Source organism: Equus przewalskii, chromosome 30 (assembly GCF_037783145.1).
Source record: "Equus przewalskii isolate Varuska chromosome 30, EquPr2, whole genome shotgun sequence".
NCBI classification, from domain to species: Eukaryota; Metazoa; Chordata; class Mammalia; order Perissodactyla; family Equidae; genus Equus; species Equus przewalskii.
The window spans coordinates 19,515,756-19,542,069 of NC_091860.1; the positions used below are offsets into that span (position 1 = coordinate 19,515,756).

The 26,314-nt window shown below is 43.6% G+C and overlaps 1 protein-coding gene across 15 annotated transcripts in view; it reads left to right on the plus strand.

Moving 5' to 3' along the window:
• FRMD4A (FERM domain containing 4A) overlaps nt 1–26,314 on the plus strand; it is a 586,106-nt gene that overhangs the window by 38,712 nt on the left and 521,080 nt on the right. For 5 of the 15 annotated variants that reach the window (XM_070601129.1, XM_070601133.1, XM_070601134.1 and 2 more), the window contains one exon: nt 23,284–23,518. The exons of 4 other annotated variants lie outside the window; for them this stretch is intronic. In XM_070601129.1, the coding sequence (XP_070457230.1) occupies nt 23,291–23,518 (228 nt within the window). In that variant the 5' untranslated portion in view covers nt 23,284–23,290. Of the gene's footprint in view, nt 1–15; nt 109–1,808; nt 1,929–23,283; nt 23,519–26,314 lie in introns of those variants that run through there. 6 more of the 15 variants (XM_070601143.1, XM_070601144.1, XM_070601140.1 and 3 more) reach the window with 3 other exon arrangements.

The window sequence follows — 26,314 nt, forward strand, 5'->3', positions numbered from 1 at the left end:
CTTACCCCTCACCAGTGGTGCCCTGATGGCCATCTGAGAGCATGAATGGGACACTGAGGAGGCACGTTAAAGGAAAAGATGGTGGCAAGAAGAAAGATTGGGACACTGGTAGGTGGAACTAAAAGATGAACTTTGCCTGCTTTGAACTTTTATTAAAGCTTGACCCTAATGGTACAGAACCCTGAGAGCAACTTAAAGTACACTCTTTATGCTAATGAAAATGTGCTGTTCATATCGCTTAATGGGACGCCATGTGGCCCCCCCCAGGATTCTTGTCCTTGGATAGTCCTTGGCAAACTTCCTCATGAGGGCTTGGTCTCCTCTTACCACCTCCCTTGTCCTTGTCCCTGCCTCCAAACCAAACTTATTTTTTGAAGGGTTAATTTCTGAGGCTTGCTTTACTTCTGCAGAGTAGATCAATGGCTCTTCATCCTCCCCACACTGGGGAAAAATGTGGCCTCCAAAGGACCCATTTCAACAATGAAAGTGACTTCTGGCATTAAGACAGGTGTGCTCCTCGCTTCGTGCTGGAAAATGCCACTGGCTGACTTCTAGTGTTACTGGATGCACCACATCCCTGGGGAGCAGCGAGTTGTTGTGTTTCTCTTCATGGAGCTCTTTCCCCATCACAAAAATTTTGTTTTTTATAGCACATTTTTTCTCAAGCCATTACTTAAGAGAGAGCAACATGAACACGAATCATAAAATTTGAACAGAAAACTTGTAAGGGCAAGAGGCTGAACTTCCAAAGCTCCTTCAGCCTGGAGATTTGACAATATTGCTGAGGAACATAAGAGGGTCTTGTCCTGCCAATGCTTTCATTTAAGAGACAATTAGAAGATAGTTGAGCGAGAATAGAATCCAAAGCTATAATGTCCTTTCTTTCTCTTTTTGACTACGTTTCTCAATGTTGAGAGGATGAGAGAAGAAATATCTATTGAGCATTTGCAATTCCTTTTCTCAGTCAGCCAAATACAAATCCATTTACTGAGTCCAAGAAGAACTAGGATGAGAATGTCAAAGCTTTGAAAAGCAAAACATGTAAGGGCAATTTCTGATCTTAAATTAGCACCATAATCGTGAGGCGAATTCTAATGGTCCACATGTTGTGTCGCATGGCTATGATATTTTAGGAACTTTGAAGTTCTTGTACTGATCCGCCATTTTGTGTTTTTGGTCAGATCTGTAGGAAACTAGTATTTCCCAACCCCAACGGTTCAGACTAAATATCATCACCATCATTTGATCAGTTTACTGGCCCTTGAGGTGAATGGAGACTCTGATCTATTGATTGCCAGTCAGCTGGCATTGATCCATGATCTTAACATGAGATGAGAGAGCTAGATTACTTCAGAGGGAAAGCTGATGTGGGCATAGGAGAAGGGCAAGAGCACTAATATTTATTGAGCATACTCAGTGCTTTGTCCTACAGTAGGTACTTAACATATAGTACTTTCTCTAATCCTCACAACAGCCCTGGAATGTATTGTTATCACACTTTACAGATGGTCAAATTAGTAGCTTGCTTATGCTCTCACAGACAGCATGTAGTAGAACCAGGGGACAGACCAGTGTCACTCTGAAGCTGCCCTCTTTCCACTACACCAAGGATGAGATGGGAACAGCAATGTTGGCTGGGATTCTGCTGCCCATGTGCCACCATGGGTGGATGCTGTCTCACTAGTGGCTTCGTGTAAAACTCCACTTGGGTTAAAGGGAGAACCCACCTCAAAGTCTCTCCTAAGGTGTCCCAGTCGAACCTTGCTGTTCAGACTAGTGTTTTACGCCCATGTCTTTTCTCATGTCTAGAAAATTGGCAGCTGCTAAAGCATAGCTTTAGCACCAATGTGACTCTGAATCCTGGAGAAGGCTTTGTGAAGACACGACTTGAGCTCAGACCCAAGAATGTGAATATGGAAACCAGGCAGGTGAGCTGGGGAGGTCCCTGCTTGGTAGGTTCGCTTTGGGGGTCTGTAGTATGCTTTGCATGCTACGCCAAGTCCGACTCTTCACTATACCCATACTGGCAAGTGTCATCACTTATTCTAAAGTAGAAGGTCTAATGAATGTTAGACTTTGCAATACTTACATATTAAACCCTGATTTACGCTTCCTCAGGTATTCAGGTTATTAGGAATTCAAAATCAGCACATTCAAAGCATTCCTACATTAAATAAACAATTATTGTGCACCTTCTATATATCAGGCGCCATGTTGAACCTGGGTACCAAATGTTTCCAAAGATGTAGTTCACGCTCTAGAGTACCACCTGGTGGAGTTCTGTAGTAGTACAGAAAAGAGGGCAGCTGCCTTCTGTGGATGTGTGAGAAGGCTCCCCATAGGAAGAAGCATTCCAGATGGGACATGAAGGATGAATAGGAATTTTCCAGGAAGAGAAGGCAGAAATGAGGACTGGAGATATATTACCCACACACAAGCCTACAGGATAAGTACGACACAAGTGCATAGAGCACCACACAAGTTTTACAGTCACCACACATATTTTATTGCCAAGAGATCCTAATGGGTTTAACTCTACAACAATATTTTATAATTGGTTTTGTGTTGCCGTATATTCCAGTTACCACAATCACCATCTAAAAGTTTAAATATTTGGCATGCCTACATTAAGTTCAAGTAAGTAGAGTTCATTCGATGATAATATGCATTGTGACAATTTTGGCCACCTTAGGAAGGTATACAATATTAGCAACTTATTTATTTTTTTCCAGTTTTATTACGATATAGTTGATCTAATACTTGTTGAGTACCTCCTTTGTGTCAGCCTCTGTGGTACTGGTTACATATGTAATCTCATTTAAATTTTGCAAGATTCCTATGAGTGGAGTATTTTTGCTCATAGCAAGATAATTGAGACTCAAGAGGTAAAATAACGTAGTTGGACTGTTTGCGTTTAGATAACAACTCCTTACTTACTAGCTATTTCTTTGACTGTCAGTCGGTTACCTTAGCCCTCCAGATACCAGCTTCCTCATCAGCGAGTTGGGAGTAATAATCATACTTATCAAAGGGTTGTCGAAGGACCAATCGAGATGATCTGTGTTCAGCCTTTGGCCCAGATAAGTGCTCAGTGAAGTATCGCCATTTTTGTTTATTACTACAGAGGTGAAGAAACTTGCCCAGAGTTGATCACTCTTCTATCTGATTCCAAGCACGTACTTGCGTGTTTCAAAATTAGATAATTAGAGCTCAGATTCAATGACCCACAAGGCCGATTTGTAAAATAAACAAAGTTGTTGAAACAGCATGTATTATACATAAATAAAGAAAAGTCAACATTACACACAATCGAAGGAATCCTTGTAATTGGGAGGTGGTGAGTGACTGTGTGTGGACACAGAGAAAATAAATACCCAAGAGTTTTGAATATAATACGTGGGACCAAGCCAGAAATCTTCCATTCTTAGGTTTTTTTTCTAGTCTATCTGGTTGGTTCTTTTTTTCTCTTTTTTATTTCTCAGTCTTTTCCGGCTTTACCATGGATATGGGGATAAATAGGGCAAAGAGATACTATAAGTCCATAATTAGGTGTGTTATTTCTTTTATGTTTAACCTTATTTCTTTTCAACGATTAACTTTTCGGCCGTTGCCAATTTGAACTTGGCTGCTTTAACGATTGCAGAATTTGGCAGAGGTAATTCCAATTTGAAGCCATTCGAGCCTTGAAACCTTGCTGAGTCAAAGTCAGCTCCTACGGGGAATCTGCTCTGGGGCTGAGATGCAGCTGAGAACTCTGGTCGGAGGAGAAGCTTGTGAGTGACGGCTAAGAAGGGCTGTTCTCTGCTGACACTGCCGTTTGATAATCCATCCAAATTTGCGAGGTTGTGCCTCAGGCTCATGCCTGGAACTCACAAGGGACACTGATGTTCTTTGAAGACACAACTCTAAGTGTCCCGTGGCAAAGTTATTTGGACTTTAGCTTACACAGTCCTTTCTGGAGGGACGCTCTCTGATGTTATGTCAAACCACAAGAAACCACTTTTTCTGGTTGTAGCTTAGGCTTAAACAGTGTCTTCAGGCTCTACAGTCTAAGGAAGGGAGGGAGGGGAGGACCCGCCAGCCCATGTAATAAGATCTCTCTGAGAGCAGTAGGCAGAAGGGAGCAGGTCATGTATATAAAGTTTTGCTTGGAGGACCTTGATTTCAAATTCTCACCCTTGCTGAATGATTGCTCAAACAATGAGCCAACTCGTACATCTCCCTTTTCAGATGTGTTCTCATCGAACCTGCATCTTTCTAGTTACAAAGTTCGTATGTGACCTGGAGTCTGAGCTCTGCTGATTCTCAGTTTCTTTATACACTTGATTTCTGCATTTTGTTCTGGAAGCTTCCCACACTTTCTTATACTGTGGTTAGCGCTATTTAACTCCATTTGACATTGGGCGTAACTAAAGAGGAACTCCTGTGATGGGGCTGTATTAGAATGTATTAGCTTCTCCATCTCTCCTACCTTTCCTTAATCTGCTGAGCTGTTGTGGCTTCCTTATGGCTGAAGGAAAGGCGCTTACACGTTTCATTAGAGTGCTTGCCTGGAGACGACAGAGCCTTCTGGAAGGATGGATGAATCACATTTGCTAGTTTATCTTGTCTGCAAGCTGGAGAGTTGACTTAGCGGGCCGTAAGCTTCTTGGGATCAGAGTCTGGATCAAGCCCCAACACCTTTAAAAAGGACACTTGCCAGCCCCTAGTAAATATCCTCACATATATTTTCTTTAATTTATTGACTAGTTTGTTCCTACATGTTCCTGTATGAGTTTACCATGTCTGGAATCAAGTGAGAAGAGGTGGTGCCGGCTCGAAAGAGACAGACAGTTGCACTGTGTGTGGTTAAGAGTAGATTAGAATGTGGAGTTAGTGTTTCATGGGGACAGAATTTCGTTTGTGGAAGATGAAGAAGTCCTGGAAACAGATGACAGTGATGGTTGTACAACAATGTGAATGTACTTAATGCCATTGAACCGCGCACTTAAAAATGATCAAAATGGTAAGTTTTATGTTATGTAATTTTACCACAGTTGTATTGCAGTTGCTGTAACAAAGACCCACAGACTGAGTGGTACTTAAAGAACAGAACTTCATTTTCTCACAGGCTTAGAGGCTAGAAATCCAAGATCGAAGTGTTGGCAGAGTTGGTTTCTTCTAAGCCCTCTCTCCTGGCTTGTAGACGGCCATCTTCCCCCTGTGTCTTCACATGGGTTTCCCTCTGTGCCTCAGTCCAAATCTCCTCTTCTTAAAAGGACATCAGCCATAGTGGAAGAGGGCCACTCTAGTGACCTCATTTTAACTTAATGACCTCTTTAAAGACCCTATCTCCAAATAGAGTCACATTCTGAGGTACTAGGGGTAGGACTCCAACATATGAATTGGAGGGGAACACAGTTTAGCTCATAAGAACAATTTTAAAAACAGAGTAGATTGGACTTGGTTATCAGAAGAAGCCAAAAACTTCCAATTTCTGTCTCAGTGGTTCTCAAGTGAGGCATGAGAATTGCCTGTAAGCTTTTTCAAGATTCCCATACCTAGGGGCTTTCAGAGTCTCGATATATAGGCCTACATAATTTGAAATACCTCTTTGGGAGCAAAATTCGACAGGACAGAAGGAGAGAATGGATCCAGTCCCTTATTTTCATAGCTAAAACTAGATATATTAGTCAATGGAATCTGTTTGGAAATGATTATTGTATTTAATTTTAAAAATTGACTTGCGTAAATTCAGATTTGTTGTTTATACATACAAATCACTTCCATGGTGGGTTTGACCTTGGTATGTCTGAGAGATAAGGAATTTCATAACATGTGTGGTCAAGGTCAGGATGGAATAAAGCCAACCCAGCAGAAGGGGGATCGCCACAATGCTTTTCTTTCAAGTTGAGATTACAAGGAGGTGGGCAGCCCCCTCCCTGCTCCTATCTGCTCCACACATCTGCTCCTGCTCCCATCCTCCACCACATTGTGCTCCCCAACGCCAGGCAGTATTGTCCTTCAAAAGTAAATGACCCATTATGCCCTGGGTGGGTCAAATTCTACTCAACGTAGGCAAAGAGTTGTCAGGAGCCCTGGGGTGGCCAAATGACTCTCCCACCAATTAACATGGTGATATCGAACAATGGCACCTCTCTGGATGTCAGTTTCCTCATTGGTAATTTTAGGACATGCCCTAGATGGCAAGTGTGTAGTCTTTATGAATGTGGGCTTGAGTCAGACAGACCGAGATTGGAAGACTGTGTCACCTGGAGCAAGTTACTTCATCTTTGGCCTTAAGTTTCTTGATGGGGAAAATAATAGACACTCTCTCATAGGGTTGTTGTGAGGATTAAATGAGATAACACATGAAAATTCCAGCATATAGTAAGCACCCATTATTATCATCAATACCACATCTCTGTCTAAGCTTCTACTCCGAGTTTGGAACATCCTGGTTCTGTGATTCTAAATCACAATGATCTGATTAGATGAGTAACTGTTTCTCTTGAAAGAAGGGTGAAGAAAGAATATTATAAGTAGTAAATTCATTCTTTGCCTGAGTTTTATAAAAGTTGAAAAATCCCGCTTCCTTAGGGAAATAGTTTACTTTGACAGTGAGTTTGGATTGACTCTCCCCCATGCTTTCTAAACACCCACAGAGCTATGCCAGCAGGTGTGCTGCCATGCAGCCTAGGCCAGACCCTCCATAGACACTGAAATGGCTCGGACCCTGCTAGATGCCCAGGCCACCCCCAGCTGATGCACCAAAGAAACCAACGTCCTGAAAGGAGAGGGAGAGTTACAGCAGCACAGCTGTGAGTAACTGGGAAAAAGAAATCCATTCATTTCATCCTGAGAACATAAAATGAAAGGCAAAAAAGCAGAAAATAAAGATTGCTCCCCTGCTCTCCTAGCTGCCGGTGTCCTTTTAACATTTGTCAGATGAGATGGAACTGATTGCTTCATTTGACCAGGCACGAAGCTCCAGGAGCTGGAGAGACTGCATGGCCTATTTTGCATGGTCAGCTGGAAAACGCACGCTCAGCTCCATTCAAATTCCGGCAGGGGCGGGTGGGGCCACGCAGGATGCTTTTCCCCATCTTATCCATGCAACCTCTCCACATGTGCCACTTTTTGGGTCTTCATTTCCTTTTCTAAGAAAATGGAGTCTGATCCTCCTTAATTATTTCAGCAAAAGGTTGTAAGAATAAATGTCTTGGAAGCTGTTTAGAGGAGTGGCTAAAATGTAGACTTCCATGAATGTGGGGAGATTGCCGAAATTTCCTGCTGAATGATACTGACCTTAGATAAGTGTTTTCAAAATATTGGGGAAAAAATTACTAATTGATTTAAAGCTGTATTCAGAGCCTTAGCCTCCATGGCCCGCAGGGGAACATGAAGACCCAGGTAGACCCACCTGGATGTTGGCGATAGTAGTGTGGTGTGAAAAAATGAAATCTTGATGATGGAAGTGATTTATAAATTAGAGGAACAGGGGTAGAGTGCAAAAGGAAATCTAGAAATAAGTTGTTTAGCCCTCATTTGTTAAGTCCCTGCAAATGGAGTTTCATGCAAGGACTGCTTTTAATCTCAGTTACTGAGTGACCTGAGAATGGGAACCCAGCAGAGTAGACCTCTGCTCAGGGGAGCCCCAATTTCAAACTCTTGGAGCCTCCTAATTGATTTGAAATGTAGGGCCCCAGGCTGTCAAAGAGGTCCCTGAAGTTAGAATATCAGAAAAAACGATGGACCTGATGGTGGATGGCCATGTTGCCGGGGGTCTGGGTTGGTGGACAGGTCAAGTGTTAGCTGAGGAAGATGTGCTGGGGTAATTGGGCACCATTCAAAAGGGTGGCAAGTCATGATAGGTTCCCTCGGTGTGGAATTTAAACTGCTGTGTTTATAACCAAGCTAAGGTGTTCATAGCGCGGAGCTCAGGCCATTGAGAGGAAATGACCTTGAGAAGTCAGAGAAAGCCTGAGCTCCTCTGTTGCTGGGCTCTGCTGGGCTGGGGCCCCCTTCCCTGGCAGGCAAAGAGCTTATGACTCAACCCAGCTCAGTGGTCAACTTGGCATGTGGGGAGGAGAGGCCAGAAAGGAAGACCAGATGGAAGGAATAGTGACAGTGTGTGGGGAGGGCTTGCCTCCTTCTTTGCTGAGATGGTTCTCTCAGTCTCAAAACCTGGTTTCTCCATCCTTCCTGGTGCTCAGATTCAGATTCAGATCCTCCTCCCTGACGACAGGGCTTCTCCTCAGAATCTCCTCTGGTTGGGACAGGCAGGGCACTGTGCCTGCGACACCCCCTGCAAATGTGGGAGCTGTGGGATGGGAACAATGGAGGGGGCAGACACACTGCTGATCCTGTCAGAAGAGAAGGCGGAGGCTTAAACCCATGGAGATGCAGACACACAAACAGAAAGAGAATAAAGCCCTCTCTGGCTCCGGCGATGGGAGGATTCTCGCCTCTTCCTCCTGCCTGTGGGGACCCGTGATACAGGGGCCAATTTTCCTCACACGAGTTTATACGACTCTGAACGTTCCTGGGCAGGAATGGAAGCCAGAGGCAAAGGGCCAAAGTGGCAAATAGGACCTTGAAAATGAAGACAAGGAGTTCCTGAGCTGAAACGCCCGAAGACTGGGGCCTTCTCATTAAGAGATTCAGAGAGGAGCATTTCCCCTGAATAGATTTCCCAAGAGGTGAGGAGGAAAGCAAAAGAGGGCAGCGAGGTTCATGCCAAGAGACTTTTTGTGGGGTCCTGGGAAGGCTCCTAGAGGAGGTGTCCAAGTTGAGACAAACTCAGATTGTGATGCTGCTCACATTTAACTTCTCAGCTGTTCTTCTCCAGCTCTCAGAAGCTCACAATGCCCTCTGATGGCCAGTGTCTCAGCAGTGTTTAGTAGTCACGACGCCAAGGCGGGAGTTTTAGAGCTGAAAGCATCCTTACAGGTTAACTAATATAAAATACTGTTTTCTGATGGGAAAGCAATATCCACTAGAGGTCATGTGACCTGGCCAAAGTCAAATGCCGCCAGGGTCAAGGTCAGAGCCTAGGTCCCCGATGCACTCTGCCATTCTGTGTTTTTAAAGGCCAGGGATGGACTTTTGATGGAAAAGTCTTAACATTTTACTCAATTACAGAGATATTTGCATTTAACCAACTTTCTCATCTAATGGCAATCTGGGTGTACGTAAGAAAAGGCAAAAACCTCAAAACACTGAAACAACTTAAATATCCTCCGAAAGTGTAAATTGGCCTGATTCTCTGCTCTTGGAGGGTTTTTTTTGTTTTTCGTTTCTATATTCCCCTTCTTGGCATTGCCTGACATCTTTGCATAGGCTCAACATATTCAAATGGCCACCAATCATGTGGCTGTTTCTGGAAATACAAGTTCTGTTTGAATATTTTGGCTAAAAAGAAAGGCAATATTGCCGTATGCACTTCCCGATGTATATTGTCCATCTACGCCATATAATATTGTGCATTTTTGATACTTTACTCATAAAATTTAAGTAGATTTTGTTATCTTTGGTCTTATTGGGAGAGGCTGAGACTTTGGCAATCACTATTAGCTGTTTTCCAGTTGGTCCGGGTGCTAGGACCTGATTGTAAGTCCTGGGAGTTCAGTGATCCATGAGAGGTTTCCTTTATGGTCTCCATGTGCCCAGGAGGGGGCAGGGAGCCTGGCACCCAGGAAGTCAGACCCTCCCCTCATGGAGACCACCCAGCACCAGCCAGCAGCTGGAGTCAGAGTTTGGGTTTTAAAGGGTTGACCAGCACAAGAAGTGTCCTACCAGAGACTATGGGAAACAGGGAAGATCTTCTAGAATGGTCCGAGATCAAAACTTGAGGGAGAGACAGGTGTCAACCTGGAAACTGAAATTCCAATGCCAAGGGCAGAGGGGCAGGAGGAAGAACCAAAATGGGATGCAGGTGCCAAATCGAAACGGGAGAAGGGAGGAGCCCTGGATAAGGAGGAGTCAGATGACTCCTGGGAACAGCCTTGGTGCAGCCTGGCCTGCCTGGTTGGCCAGTCCAGGGGATCGCCAGGTGCTCCAGTGATGTGGGGTTGGGCTGGACAGGAAACACTTGAAATATACACATTGACTGATGTATGCATTAATTACTGGATTTCTAATATGTGGAAGCAGATCCCTGTCCTTCATCCCTTCCTTTCTCTGTCTCCTTCCGTCAGCACCCCTGGTCGAGGTTCAGCCCTTGGTTTTACACCCATGCAGATAAATGTGAAGGGTCCTGTTTACAGTCAGAATCTTTCGGCTGAAGCCACATCGTGGTGGCACCTCTAAGGGCCTCCCAGGTGGCTGGCTGAGTGCTCCTTTCTCCCTTCTCCAATCTTCTGGATCTCCCACAGCCTCTCCTCTCCCCACAGTGGTCCTTACCTCTCTTAAATCGAAATAGCAGAGTGGTTAAGAGTGTGGGCCCTGGACAGTCTGGGTGACAGGCTTGGCTCTACCACTGTGTGACCTGAGCCAAGTTACTTCACGTCTCTGTGCTTCAGTTTCCTTATCTGTAAAATCAATTCACTTCTCACATGTAAGGTTGCTCTGGGCTTGAGCTGAGGGTCTGTCTGGCACTTCCCCCCAACATTGTGCCTAGAGCAGGATACCAGCCCTCTGCCCACACCCCATTTCTGGAGCCGCTCCCCATTTATTCACAGCACTTCCTTTTGGTTTTCTCTGCCTTAGCATCCTGTTGATTTTCTCCATGGCAATTAGCATTACTCATGATTATGTTATTGGAGTTTGTTTCTTCCCTTTGCCGTCTCCCTGTGCATCATTCTCATCAACCTCCAACCTCGAAAGGTCAGAGACGCTGTCTCTCTCGTTCATTGTTGTACAACAGATTCCAGCACAGTGTAAGGGCACTGGGAAGGGCCCTACAGTGTTTATTGGCTGACTGAATAAATCTCAACTTCTCTATGAGACAGTCTGCATCTTGATATCCGGAGATTTTATCAAAGGACCCAAAATCCCCATCTCCGCATATGCAGAGGACCTGGATCCCTGCTACAAATAAGGCCTGGAGTCAACTCTGACCACCCAGAGGCCCAAGCTGAAGATATATGGAGATTAGGTCTCCAAGGTCCACCATGACTCTTGCCACATCTGTGACTAGTGTTTGGATCTGAAAAGGTCTATGAAAAGATTAGAATTCACTTCTACATTGAATCCAGGCTCTATTTTAATTTGAAAAGGTGAGCAGGGAAGACTTCTAATTTCATTCATTCAAAATAAAAAAACGTCACGGGGCCAGCTCTGTGGCCGAGTGGTTAAGTTTGCACGCTCTGCTTCAGCAGCCCAGGGTTTTGCTGGTTCAGATCCTGGGCGCGGACATGGCATCGTTCATCAAGCCATGCTGAGGTGGCGTCCCATATAGCAGAACTAGAGGGAACTACAATGAGAATATACAACTACATAGTGGGGGGCTTTGAGGAGAAGAAGAAGACGAAGAAAAAAAAAGAAGATTGGCAACAGATGTTAGCTCAGGGCCAATCTTTAAAAAAAAATAATAAGACGAGTTTATGTGAGCTCATACATTTTATATCACCTATTTTAATATTTCATTCGCAAAAATAATTTTGTTGAATTTTGTAGGAAGCAAATGTTATGATTAAGAGATAAAGATTGAATGCTTGAAATAGATCAACAGAATAACGGAGAATCTCTAACCCGGAGAACTGGCATTTCTCCATCTGACTGTGTAATTTCAAATCCCCATAGCTCTCTAAGGTGACAGAATTGCCCCCAGGAGAGATCCATTTTGAAAGCAACAGGAAGGTATTTCAGAGACTAAGATGTCTATTTGAGTAAAATATTTGCAAATTAAATTGATTAAAATATTAACTTCAAACGTGTCTGAGAAAGTGGCACTCAGGTCCCTTTGTGACGTGTGAGCCTTGAGTGAGTCAACACTATTGACCATCCTAAAGGGAAATCATTCAGGGAAAGACAGACGAGGTGGCTCCAAAGTGTCAGTCACTGAACTTGCCATGGCTTTAGAGGAAAATAGTTGTTTCAGGAAAACTTGAGGGACTCTGTCTTAGAGAAAATGACCCATCTGCAGAAAATTCCAGAGCTACAAAATGGCCAAACACTAGTGGAGGTGTTAGAATAGAGGGTGGCTCGGTTGCTTTAACTAGAGATGATTTTAATTTCTATTTTTATTTGCTCTTCTTTCACAATAAGAAGGCAAAGGAAATTAATGAAAGGGATGAAGGTGACAGAGGGGCAAAGAGAGTTAACCCTCACCAGTCACAGGCACTTCCCTCTACTTCCCAGCATCCTCTGAAGTCAAGTTATGGTCACGTGACTATTTCTGGCCAATGGCCTGGGAGCGGGAGTGACCTGTGTCTCTAGCTGAGGCATTTAAGAGCTGGTATGCTTTCTCCATCTCTCTCCTCCTACCTACAGCAACCTTCGCAACCACACCTTCCTCATGGCACAGCTACCAGATGGGGTAAGGTTACCTGAAATGCACTGGGCTTTGCATGAGGAGAAAAAAGCTTTTATTAGATTTTTTTTGAGATATCATGATTTGTATGTAGCTGCAGCATAGCCTAAGGTAACCTGATCGATATAATAGGTCTCTTTATGATTTTTCTGTCAAGGTGGTTGGGTAGAGGAACAAATAAATTGAATTATTAATTAATATATTTAAAACTAATTATAAAGGTACTAATTAAGCTCATCATTAAGTAATAGCCATAATAGTTCCACTGATAAGACCTTAGAAATGCAGTGACATTGGCCACTCTGCAGTTTCCAGAACAGGACAGGTTAATTTTACCCCAGCTAACCGCTTATAAAATATGTTTTTAAAAATGCAGATCATGGGGCTGGCCCCATGGCCAACTGGTTAAGTTCGCACACTCCACTTTGGTAGACCACGGTTTTGCCGGATTGAATCCTGGGAGCAGACATGGCACCGCTCATCAGGCCATGCTGAGGCGGCGTCCCACATGCCTCAACTAGAAGGACCCATAACTAAAAATACACAACTATGTACCGGGGGGCTTTGGGGAGAAAAAAAGAAAAAGAAAATCTTTAAAAAAAAAATGCAGATAATGTTAGAGAACGTTAGGAAAAGGCCCCACTGCCCTCTCAGTCAGCTTAAAATTTTTACAGATGCTGATCATTAAATAAAACAATGATTTAATGCAAAGGTATCTCAAACCCAATTGTGAGAAGATGTTCTTCTTACAAATAAAGAAGAAGGTTGTAATAGAGCGTAGCTATATTCTAACAGTTGTCATCACGGCATCCATCAGGAGAATGCTTCGAGAATTTGTTATGTAAATGATTAATAATGATAATAGTTCTCAGGGTTGATGTGCAGGAGGCAAATTGCTTCTCCAGGGCGTGGGAGGGGTTTTCCATTAAAGGGGATGGATGGATAAAGGATTTGGGAACCTTCAGATCATGGACCATTTTGGTAGGCAGGTTAATAGCCCCCCAAAGATGTCCTCATCCTGATGCCCAGAACCCGTGAATATGTTTCCTTACCTGGCAAGAGGGACTTTGCAAATGTGATAAAGGTTAAGGACCTTGAGATGGGGAGAATATCCTGGGTTATCCAGTTGGAGCCAGTCTACTAGCATGAATCCTTCGAAGCAGAGAGCTTTTTCCAGCTGGGGTCAGAGAAAGAGATGTGACAACAGAAGTAGGTCAGGGAGATGCTTCTTTGCTGGCTTTGAAGGCGGAGGAAGGGGCTGTAAGCCAAGGAATGCCAGCAGCCCCTAGAAGCCAGGAAAGGCGAGGAAAAAGATTTCCCCCTAGAGCCTGCAGAAAGGAACACAGCCCTGTCACACTCAGATTTTAGCCCCATGAGACCCATGTCAGACTTCTGACCTACAAAACAGTGAGATAATAAATTTGGGTTGTTTCAGCCACTGAGTTTGTGGTAATTTGTAGAGCAACAATAGGAAACCAATACAACCATGGGAGATTTTTAAGGCTGCTCATAAAGCAGCCAGTCTCTAATCCAACTAGCCTATGATGTGGGTGCCATTTCAAGCATATCCTTTGTCGAGCTTATGAATAGAGGGGTGTTAGTGATAGTGGCCACATCCGTCCCTTATCCCATCCCATGGCCTTGTACAACCAATGGCATCCACAGAGCTATTGTAGTATAACCTCACGGCTCAGAATGCAACCATCTGAACAGGAAGAGAAACAAGTCTATCCGAGGTTCCCCCTCTCCTGCCCCTAATTCCTTTACCCAAATCTCAGATGGTTTTGTCACTGGCTGCCTGACCTTGGCTTTTATCCCAAGGGATGTGCTTAGTGGACAATCACTACTCAATGGTTGCTTGAAATATGGAGCTATTTTTAAAAGCAATTGCTATTTCTTTGGAGCATTTATAAACTGAGGATAAGCACAAAATGTGTAGAAACTGAAAAATTACCCTTGGCTCCCAGATGATTTGATGTCGCAGGAAATGCTGACGTGCTTCCATTGGCTCTTGGCTTAGCTTGCGTAGAACATTGCCTCTGACTGTCTCATGCATGTGCATGCATTGCAAATGAAGAGCCACCAAGCTTTGCATTCCCATAGGGATATTGTGTAGATTTCGTAATGCATCAAATATTTCAGATTTTAAATGGCTTTCTCCAAATCTTAGTTAATCTTCACTAGTTTGCTGGTGTACCTGGCAGATAGGTAGCACATGAAGAATTATAGCAATTTCATTGCTATATTTTTTTATGAAGATGAATGAAAAAATAAATGAATTGAGGGAGTCTTACAATATCTTGCATTTGCAATGTTTAGACCTATTTGCAGAAAATAAATAGATCTAGAGCTGAAGCATTATCAATAAAGAGAGGCCAAGGTGTTCAATGATTAGATGAAGACATCTACAAAAAGAAATCATGTTCAATGATCCATCATGTGTATTATTGGAGTACAAGTGGTCTAAAACGTTGGGAGAAGCTGCCCTTCACTGTATGACATTTTTATTGAAAAGCATCATTGTTTCTTAGTTTATAGCTATGCCATGAGTTGATAGTTGTGTTTTAGACTTGAAGCAAAAAACAAAACGAATCAAAACAAACATATATATATATAAAACATTGTAATTTTTTTGTTTTTAGTTGAAAAGCACACACACACATCTAAGTAACAGTAATAGTAATAATGGCAACATGCTGATCATTTTCCAAAGCACTTTGATGTGTTACCTCATTTGATATGCAAATCAGAACCGTGACAACATGGATGGAGGAAGTATCATTTTACAAATTATGAAACCCAGACAGATTATCTCACTAATAAATGACTAAACCCAAATTAGATCCTTAAAATATGGGTATCCTCTGTTTAATATTAAGTTGTATTCTAACATTTGTAAATCAGTTATTTAGAAGCCAGAATGCATTATTTCCTATAAAATAATCCTACATAGTGATTAAGTGTCTAGGCTAGGTCGTAGGTGTCTATTTATGTTGTAAGAAGGCATTTGAGTCTCCACAAAGCTAAGTGACATTGTGCAGAATACACAGCTAGTAGGTGAAAGAGCCAGGACTCAAATCTAAATCTGAAAATCTGCTTGTATTTATTTATGCTAATATGTACATGATTTATAAATATTTAACCTAGAGTATTTAGAATTCTAAAAGAGGTTATTTGTCAACTTAAATGTATTCTTAATTGGCTGAATTGTAGGCACTGAAAGAAAATGAAGAGAGTAGCCCATTTTGGATATCAAAGATGTTTTGGTCAGAGAGGCTACCCTGAATGACTTATGAGTAAGAGGAGGGCCTTGAAATTTGGGAGAGCTGAGCTCAAGCCATAGCATCTTTCCTTTATCACTTGACACTGGGCAAGTTACAAACTGAGCCTCTAGTCTCCCATCTTTACAATGGATTAATAACACCTAATTCCCAGCGATATTATAAGGATTAACTGAGATGGTATATGAAGATACACCTTTGAGCTCCATGCGTTTTTTTCTTGCTTCTTCTCTTCCTTCTTTTAAGCTTCCAGACACGTGTTCACAAGAACCACCATGTGCACAGAGCCTGGTTTGTCTGAAAGACACATGTGATATATAAATAACAATTTAAAAATTCCCAAGGTCTTGACCTCTTAACTTTTTTAACCCCTCTCTCTCTCTTCTGCCATAGACTTGATTTTTAGAATTTGAGCCAATTATGTCTCCTCTGTGTGCTTCTGTTCTGCCTCTGTTAACTCTGTCCATCTGCCCGCCCCAGGCATTGAGACTCTCCGATGAAACGTGTTTTGTTAATACACAGTGCTAGTAACACTAAAGCTTAAATGCTCCTTAGGAATTCCGAAGAAGAAATAGTTCTGTTCTTGATTATTTCCACGACACAATGTAGGCATTCATTACATTTAATGCTAGTTCAATGATATAAATTGTATATTGACTACACCACGCACATTTATACACATCTATTCACCCTAAAATTCTTAGTATTCCCCAGTGAATAGTAAAAGGATATAATTTATAGCAATATAATTAGCTCTTGACTATATTTGCAATTACATCTCTTGCAGTCTTTTCATGATGAGAAAGAAAATAAAGGCAGTTGAACGAATGTGTACTCTAAAGTATGAAAGTATAATTTTTTTCTCCTTCCCCATATTTTCTATTTTTTGAATGTATTCTAGTTATGTCATTAATCTTTTGGGAAACATTTTTCAAGCAATTTTTTCTGCTTTATGCTTTTCTGAGTGTGTTGAACAATGCTGCATAGCCTTACACACACACACACAAACAAACACACACACTGGGAGTTCTAAGCAGCAAATGAAGCAGAAATGGGATCATTTATTCAGTAGTTCAGTGGCACTGTACCAGAAAACATTATTAATCATCTTAAGGCCCCTCCCCGAACTTTATCTGTCCTCAAGAGAAACTATGTGAGGGATAAGCAGTGGTTTTCAATTGGGAGCTATTTTCTTCCCCCAAACCCCACCCCAGACGACGTTTGACAATGTCTGGAGAGATTTTTGTTTGTCACAACTAGGGGGAAAGTGCTACTGGCATCTAGTCAGTAGAGACCAGGGATGCTGCTGAACAACCTACAATGCACAGAACAGTTGCCCAGTACCAAAAATTAACCAGCGAGGTTGAGAAGCTGCTCAAAACCTGCAGTCCGTTCAGCTCACGGGTTCCAGTGACCCAGCAGCATTTACACGGGCTGTCTTAAGTTTGTTTCCTTTGCTTCCAAGTCTTAACGTTTGTGCTGAGGTGGACATTGGGGGCGAGATGCTGAGCTACTGTGCGTACTTCTTTCTTTTCAAAGGATATTACAACCTCCTGTCCACGTCTCCCTCCAGCAAACTGGGGTGGTCATCCCAGTTGACATTGTGATCACTCATTCTCAATTACTATATGCTATAATGTCTGTTTTTCATTATGTTCACCTTTTTTTAATAAGCTGAATAAATAATTTCTGTTGCAATAATAGGGAGAGACAGACAGAGCACACTTCCACAAACCATTTTTTAACGGCTTCTGGGCAGATAGAGATGATGTCTTTGCCTCAACATGAGTAGGGGTGCTGGGGGGGAGCACCAGGTGAGATTTTTGGTGAGTGGTTCCCTCTCTCTTCTGGGCCACTCTGGCGACCAACAGCACACACATGTGATGTCACCTTCCCAACCGATCTGGAGGGGACTGATTTGGGATGTGAATATGGAGATCTGAAACACCTCTACTTCCTAGAATTCCACAGCTCCATCCTATCACTTAGAGCTCTTCCTAAATCTTTGTCACATTGCTAATGGGCCATTCAGTTTTAATCCCAGTGGGATGATCATAAATCACTATAGAAATATCAGTTTTTCTTTACTACTCCAAGAATGCACTAAATTTTTTTTAAAATTTATGTTCTCATTGTTTCTAGCTTCTACAAATTCACGTACATGGGTCCTGGTTCCAAAATTTGTGTGATTTACTTTTTAAAATTTTAATCTAAGAAATAATGGGTTTTTCTGAATTTAGCATAAATCCAAGGATATATGCAAAATCCCTATGGGAACTTTTAGGTAAAAAAAAATACTCATTACTATGTTCCTACAGATGTAACAAGGATAAAATACCATCTGTTCATTTTAATCAGGCATAACTTTAAACGAAGGGCATTGAATGAGAGATTTTTAAAAAAATGACAATGATAACAATGAAAATTAGCATATTTTGTTATAATTATGTAGCACTTTAAAATTTAGAAATCATAATAGTTTACCTTTATTTTGGGAATATTATGGATTAGGCAGGCATTTTGTGTGGATTATTTCATTTAATCCTCGCCACCATCCCTTGAAACACTACCACACTAAATCTGTTTGAGAAAGGAAGAAACTGAGGCTCTAGACATGTTAAGTGCCCCATCCAAATAATAAGTGGTAGAGCCAGGATTGGAACCCAGACCCATCTGATCAGATTCTGGCACCATCCCACTGGATTATGAAGGTCATGGCCTCAGGAGCAGCCACTCCAACTCCCACAAAATATATCTAGATTGACACCCTGCCATGCATCTCTCTGTTTTCTTCCGACATATATCCACCCTGTCTCTGCTACCCGTAAACTTGACATCCAAGCTTAACACTGCAGGCGGTGATGGCTACACTAGTTGGCATCTTTGATCTCTGACCTGTAAAGCTAACCCAGAGCCCTTCTGAGATTCCCTCTAGTGCTGGCTGAGATCACCCCCAAGCCAGACAGAGAAATGATATGTTAGCTGAGACTCCCAGCATCCCTTCAACTGCATCTTCTTAGCATCTCACAGCAGTGAGCCAGCTGAAGGTGGGCCACGAGTTTGACATTTGTTTAAGGCCTCAGCTTGAATTTAACTCTATAATATGACCTTACTTGTTTTATTAGAAAACTAATCTTTTAAATTACTTACCAGGTAATTTCCTTGACTTCTACCTCCCAAATCTTAGACAGGAGCAGACACCCTAGAAAGCTGGAGCATGGTTCACCAGAGGTTTCTTACTGCCTTGACACAAGGAATATGCCCCCAGGTGTTCACCTGCTGTACTTTTGGAACCAAGGGCAGGGAGCCCTACTTGCTTCAACCGTTAGTGGAAGTGGCTGTGGAAAAACTTCAGAGCCATGGATGGGCTAAATGGTCCTATCTTTTCCAAGACTTGATACATTGTTAATAGATTACAGTATCAAATGATTAGTTCTTTCTTGTGTCAATGAAATCTAGAGGAAGCCAGAGCTGGGGCAGGGAGAATATGGAGCAATATTTATTTTAATTACATATTCTACAGGAATTCACTATATTTAGGTTAAGTGACATTACAACAACAACAACAAAAAAAAACATTTTTTTTTTCTTTTTTTTAGAAGAAGATTAACCCTGAGCTAATATGCATGCCCATCTTCCTCTAGTTTATACGGGGGACGCCTGCCACAGCATGGCTTGATAAGCGGTGCATAGGTCTGCACCCGGGGTCCAAATCAGCGAACGCCAGGCCGCCGAGGCGGAGCATGCGAACTTAACTGCTGCACCACTGGGCCGGTGCCCACATGATGTTTTTAAACTAAGTTAGCACTGAGTACAATGCAAAGAGTAGGATTTCAAATATGGCAAGCATTCAATAAATATCTGTTGATTAATAATTCATGGTTTGGAGTGTGAATGGGTCATCAGCAAGAGTCTAGCAATAGCTTAGCTGTAAACAATAACTTTTCTTTTCTGGTAATGACTACCATAAAGGAGAATTAATCAGTAACTACATGACATGAAGATTCAGCCCAGATATTTTTGACCCTTAAGAGGGATGCCTGTATCAATGGGAAACTGGGATAAAAGACAGGAATAATGCAGCTCAGAGACCTGTGCTCTCTTCGCAGAACAAGAAGGGCTGTGAGGCACCAGGGACTCCAGGCGATTGCTTTCTCTCTGCTCAGTCACTCTATCTCTGAATTGGGCATAATAATAATTACCAGCTTCACAGGAGAGCAGTGTGGATTAATGAGCTAATCTTGTAAAGCGCACGGCAGGTGAAAAGTTCTTGAGAGGTGCTATGATTGTGCTCATTAGTTTTTTGTGGACACTCCGGGAGTGAATCTTTAGCAAGGCGACGTGCAATTAATGCAGCCTCTCTTTGTGGTGAGTGTGATGCTCGCTCAGGGGCAAAGAGCCTGGCGCTGCTTTGACCGGTTTCCTCCCTTTGATGCCCACTGCCTGCTTGTTCCCCTGCTCCACTCTACCCCTACGTGCCTTCTCTGGGTTGCCTTTTGTGACAACTGACCTGGCTGCTGCAATGTCTTAATTGGATTTGAGATTTGCTTATTGTCTTGGTCTGTTCAGGCTGTTATAACAGAAGGCCATAGGCTGGGTGGCTTATAAACAGCAGACATTTATTTCTCACCATTCTGGAGGCTGGAAGTCCAAGATCAAGGTGCCGGCAGATTTGGTGTCTGGTGAGAGCCTGCTTCTAGGTTCAGAGATAGCTGTCTTCTCGCTGTGTCCTCACATGGAAGAAGTGGTGGGGGAGCACTGTGGGGTCTCTTTTATAAGGGCACTAATCCCATTCAGCTGGACTTCACCTTTGTGACCTAATCACCTCCCAAAGGCACAACCTCTGAATACCATTACCTTGGGGATTAGGTGTCAACATATGAACTCTGGGGGGATGCAAATATTCAGTCTGTAGCACTAATCAAGGGTAGCACGAGTTACATTGGAAATTGCATCTTAGAGCTCTTCTGATGACTATGAGGGACTCCTTAAACATTGTCCCCGTTCTGCCCACACCCTAACTCCGCAATCTAAGTAGACTGTGGTGTCCAAAGATGACAGTCCCTGCAGCACCGCCCTGGGGCAGTGGGTGGACGGTGTGTGGTACAAGAACAGATTCAGGAAACAGCCACTTGCGGGTGGGGATGACTTTTGAGAGAAGGGTGAAGGAAATTTACAATGAGCAACCTGCACATTTTGAGGTTCCAAAAGCACATGGAATAGATCCACTTAATAAAATGTTTTTTAAAAGTTTGTGAAACAGAGGACGAAGACAGGAATGAGGGACGATTCTTAGCAGAAAGCCTGGCCAGCGGCTTCACAAGTGATTTATGTGGCCCGCCCCTGCCTCCTCCTGAACTGGCTGAAGTCAAGGCCATGTGTTCTGTTTCTGTGCAGGGGCCTTGGCTCTGCCAAGCAGGAGCTTCGCTCCATGGGGCTGGCAGGGAGGGAACCAAGCTGGGCCATCAAGCTGTCGCGCCAGCTCATAAGAGGGGACATCAGTGTCCTGCTTTCTTGAATCGAGTGGATGCAAACATTATGGCTCTATCTCCTTCACTGGCATGGAAAATAGCACACAGGTCTGCTCCAGGTCATTTCTCCTGAAAGGAAATTTGTGAGCAAGGAGGGGCAGGGACCCAGCCAGGGGAGCACTGCGCTTTTCATTCACCCCTCTCACCAGCTCTGACTGACAGAATGAGAGCAGCGTGGACCGGATTGGCTGTTTACTTCTGCTGTGGCTTGCCTTCCAGTTTTCCTGATGAATTAGAGGGCTATTCAGCACGCTGACTTGTTTAATTTACTCGTAAAAGAAAATGTGTTCTTCAGGATGGGGGGCTTCTCAACGCAATGCATAACACACCTGGGTCCTTAAACAGTGCAGGGGTCTGAGGCCCCGGGACAACCGCCCTGGGGTTTGTGAGGTGCTGTCTGTGTTTTTCCCCATCACTGCAGCATTATCGTTTGTCTTGCAACCCCTCAAACAAAGAGAAAGAAGCTCATTCTGAATTCCATCTGCTCCTCGCCACCCAGGAGCCTTTGTGCATTTTTAAATCTGGAGCTCTGGCGAGGGTCTGAGTCAGGAAGCTGAGAGGAGGGCATTTAGCTCTCTGAGGAAGCAGTCTGCTCCTGCTCCGTGGTGCCTGCCTGACCATGCTGACAGCACCACACACACTCACCTTCCAGAGCCTTCTCGATGAGCCTCATGACACAAAGTATCACTAATACTTACAGAGAATAATTGCCACGAATTGACATGGTGCCAGGCGCTGAAACTTTAACACACAAAACAGCTTCATATGTAGGCACTTTAACCCCGTTTTACAGAACCAGGGTTCAAAGAGGAGGGTACCCTGCGCAGGGTACCTAGTTAGTGTCAGTGGCCAGGAGAAGAGACAACCAGGTGAGGTAGGAAATGGAAAGCGATTTCTCACCCCAGTTTTCCTGTAGAAAGTTGGAGAAAACCATAGACCGATATGTGGCATCTGTCTGCATTTTGTGGCTTTACTGTGTGAAGATGGATTTTCCCCAAAACTCTTTCCACATATGAATCAAAGATTACACTTCCAATTTTGGAAGTGTGTAGGTGTAGAAGAAGCATGTTGAGGAATGATAAAAAGAGATTGAGAGAGAGGCAGAGAAGCAGAGAGCGTGTGGCGTATGTGTGGCGTGTATATGTGGTGTGATGGTGTGTGTATGGTGTGGTGTGTGTATGTGGTATGGTGGCGTGTGTGTGGTGTGGTATGTGTGTGGTGTGTGTAGTGTGTGTATCTGGTGTGGTGGTATGTGTGGTGTGTGTATGTGTGGTATGTGTGATGTGTATATGTTGTGTGTGAGTGTATGTGTTTTGGTGTGTGTGGTGTGGTGTGGGTGGTATGTACATGTCATGTGGTGGTGTGTGTGTGCAGTATGTGTGTGGTGTGGTGTGTGTGTGGTGTGGTATGTGTGGTGTGGTGTATGTGGTGTGTGTGTATGGGTGTGGTGTGTGTGTGATGTGTGTGTGTGTGGTGTGTGAGTGTGTGTGTGTTTTGGAGTGTTGGTGTGGTGTGTGTGGTATATGTATGTCATGTGGTGGTATGGGTGTGGTGTATGTGTGTGGTGTGTGTGGTGTGGTGTACGTGGTATGTGTGTATGGTTGTGATGTGTGTGTGGTGTGTGTGTGTGTTTTGGTGTGTGTGGTGTGGTATGTGTGATGTGTGTATGGTGTGTATGGTGTATGTGTGGTACATGTGGTGTGGGTGTGTATGGTTCTGGTGTGTGTGGTGTGGCTGGTGTGTGGTGTGGGTGGTGTGTGTGTATGGTTGTGGTGTGTGTGTGGTGTGGGTGGTGTGTGGTGTGGTGGAGAAGAGAGCGAGAGACGGAATAGCTGCCTCCCACCAGCCCCTGGTTGGTTAACAGACCCCTGAGCCCACTGCCGGGGTTAGAGCCTCTCAGCTACTTTGCTTTGGACACAAGTGGACACAGAAGAACCTAGCAGAGCAGATTTTAAAAGATCTTTCCTAACTACATCAATGTTAACAAAAGAAGTTCCCTCCTGGCTCTCTCCCTCAGGTTACAGATGAAGCGCCTGAGATGCAGAGAAGTTAAACCGTTTGCCCAAGGCCACACAACTAATGGTCGGCAGAGCTGGACAGAGAGCCGGGTCTTCTCTCCTTGCACGGTACCCACTGCCTCCCTCCCTGGGGATGGGGGCATTGCAATGGCATGCTCCTTGGAAGGGAAGGTGTTTGGAAAACTGTTGGAAACTGCTTCTCTGACAGCTGTTTCAATGATGGAAGTGGCCGCTGTGAGTTGGGTCCTCCAAGGGGATGAGGTGGGCATTAGGGCTGTTGGTGAGTGGGTCGTTTTCCAGCTCAGAACTAACAGGATGGGGAGAGAAGAGAGACACAGTCTGACAATCAGTTTGCAGCAGAATCCACACTGGGCACACACCATAGCGTTGTCTAACCACTTTCCAGGCCAGTAATGGGAAAAAGCAATCACTGGAAAAGGATTTACTCTAAAGAGACTCCAGAATGTCAGACGGGCACTTCACGGTGCCTTGGGGATATCTTTTCCCTTTGAGCTTCCAGCCTATTTTGTTTCTTTTTATTCTCCTTCTAAAAGGGGAGCTACAGGATGGAGAGTAATTCTTAAAGAGAAATATCTCCCCCCAACCCCCTGAGATGTAGGAGTCTGTGGTGCCAGGGCTAAGGACACAGACTTGGAAGTGAGACCACCTGGGTTGGCATCCCTGTTGTGTCTCTTCTCTTTTGTGTAGCCCGTAGGGAACCTCTGCGTAACCTCTTCACCTCACTTTCCTCATCTGTAAAATGAGGGTTGGAATAGTACCACCTACCCCTTGGACCATTCGTAAAGATTAAATAGGTTAACGTTCATAAAACATTTAAAATTACCTGGTACACAGCCAGCACTGTATCTGTATCTATATATTTGCTAAACAAATATAAGTAATTAAGAAGTATAAGCCAAAGAGAAATGCAGAGGTGGCGTTAAGAGTGGAATGTGGGTGAAGACTTCATGCGGTTACGACAATCCCAGGTTCCCTTTGAGAAATTGCATGTGGCCCGTGTGGTGGCAAATGCTACAGCCGTGAAGATAAGTCCACTCTTTTATCCATTTGGATGAGTGATCCAAACAGCATGGCACTCACCAGCCCCAGCTTAGTAAGCACAGGTCACTTGTTTTTGGTACCACTCCCCAAAGAGATGCCTCACATGCTCTTACAAGCCTGTCAATCACTCCTTGCTCCCGCATGCCATGCTAACCTCAGAGCTGCTTGCAGCAGCCTCATCCCTGCTCTTGACCTTTATGGGAAGGCCAATGTCCCTGCCAAGATGTCAGTCCACATAACTGAAATCAGGCCTGACTTGCAGTTAGTGCTCAACAAGTGCACACTACTAATACTAAGACCTTTATCTCTGGATGCCTCCTAAGCTTCCAGTTCTCAAAGTACCATAGCAGGGAGATTAGTTTCTCTACAGACATGGGGAGAATGGCTGCCTCCCACTCAGACACCATTTATCTTCTGGGTGCATCTGTGTCTAGCGTTTTACAAAGTTTTTCTTGAATAGTTGGGTCGGTTTCCAGCCCATACCCCTCACCCAGACTCTCTTTAAGTCTCTTCTGATAACCTTTTCTAGCTCTCCCCTTCCTAATCATACGAGTTCAAACTCAATCCAAGAGGCCAGATCGTAGCAACAGCAGACATTTATTGACCTCTTACTGCATGCCCGGCACTCTTTAAACTGGCAAGCAATGGTGATATCATTTAATCCTTGCAGCGACCCTATGGAGTGGAAATTATTAGAATCCATTTTACATATGATGACGCTGAAGCCCAGATAGTGTACCTTTCCCAAGGTTACCCAGCTAAGAAATGATAGAGCAAGAATCCAAACCAGCTCAGTGCTTTGGATCCCAGCTCCTAACTAGTACATCACACTGATGGGGAGCAGAGGTCGTGCTACCCTCATCCTCTGACCTTCCTTCTGTTCAGTGGTACCAAAGTTCCTTCTTCACTCCTCAGTTCCAATATGAATATTCACCCATATCTCAAATCGATGTAAATATTTGCTGGGATGGGTGGGGTGGAGGAATTGGTTAAACATTTGAAGCGCCAGATAGCCAGCAAAACTATCCATTAATAGGGGCTGGTTTCATGAAACAAAAATAGTTGATTCATATGGCAGAGGTCTTAATCCCAGGACCCAGAACGATGTGGATATCTCTTACATGTTATCCTGTCCATTGTCCCATATGCATCATAGCAATGCTTACTAAAGATCTCTTCTCACTTTTCAATATCTGTTCTTTCGTTTATTGGTTTCTGCTGATGTCCAAGTAGACAAGAACAGTCAAATTAGCTATATTGAAACATTGTCCACAGAATTTTCAGTTCATTCATTCACTCACCAAATATGTATTTAGCTCACCATGGGTAAGGAATCCATAAGCAAGCATATAAGTCAATATAAGGGGGATAATATTCCCAAATGTTTAACCAATATATTTTTATGTCCTCTTAAATCATGACTCCACATAGCCTCTACCTCCAAGGGGGACTCATGAGGCATATTGCCCCAAGGAAGGAAAGACTGGACACTGTCTGGAACAAAGAGACCATGGATGACTTTTATGGCCCAAGGCTAGACTCCAGCCTCTCAATCTCATGCCTTCATTGACCAGATGCCATCTTGTATTAGAATTCTCCCCAGGTGGTTAGATATAAGGCTTTTAGACATCATCTGCTTCAACCCATTCACTTTACCAGTGAGAAAATTGGCTTAAAGAGGTGAATGAGGTACTCAAAGAAGTTAGTGGCAGAGCCAGAACTCGACCCTAGTGCTCCTTTTGGAATCCAACAATTTTGAAATTTATGTCACTATATCTTTTGTGCTACTTGGGGAAATGTCCAGGTTTTCACCTGTACTCATGATTAATTTTTAATACATTTCTGTGGTCAAGGAAAGAGTTTGCCTTGACAAAATCGATGTTTCATCATTGTTGGGTGTTTCTCTTAAGAACAAAGGCGAAGACTGGGATCCTGGCTGTGACCATTTTCGTCTGTTCTGCCGCTTGA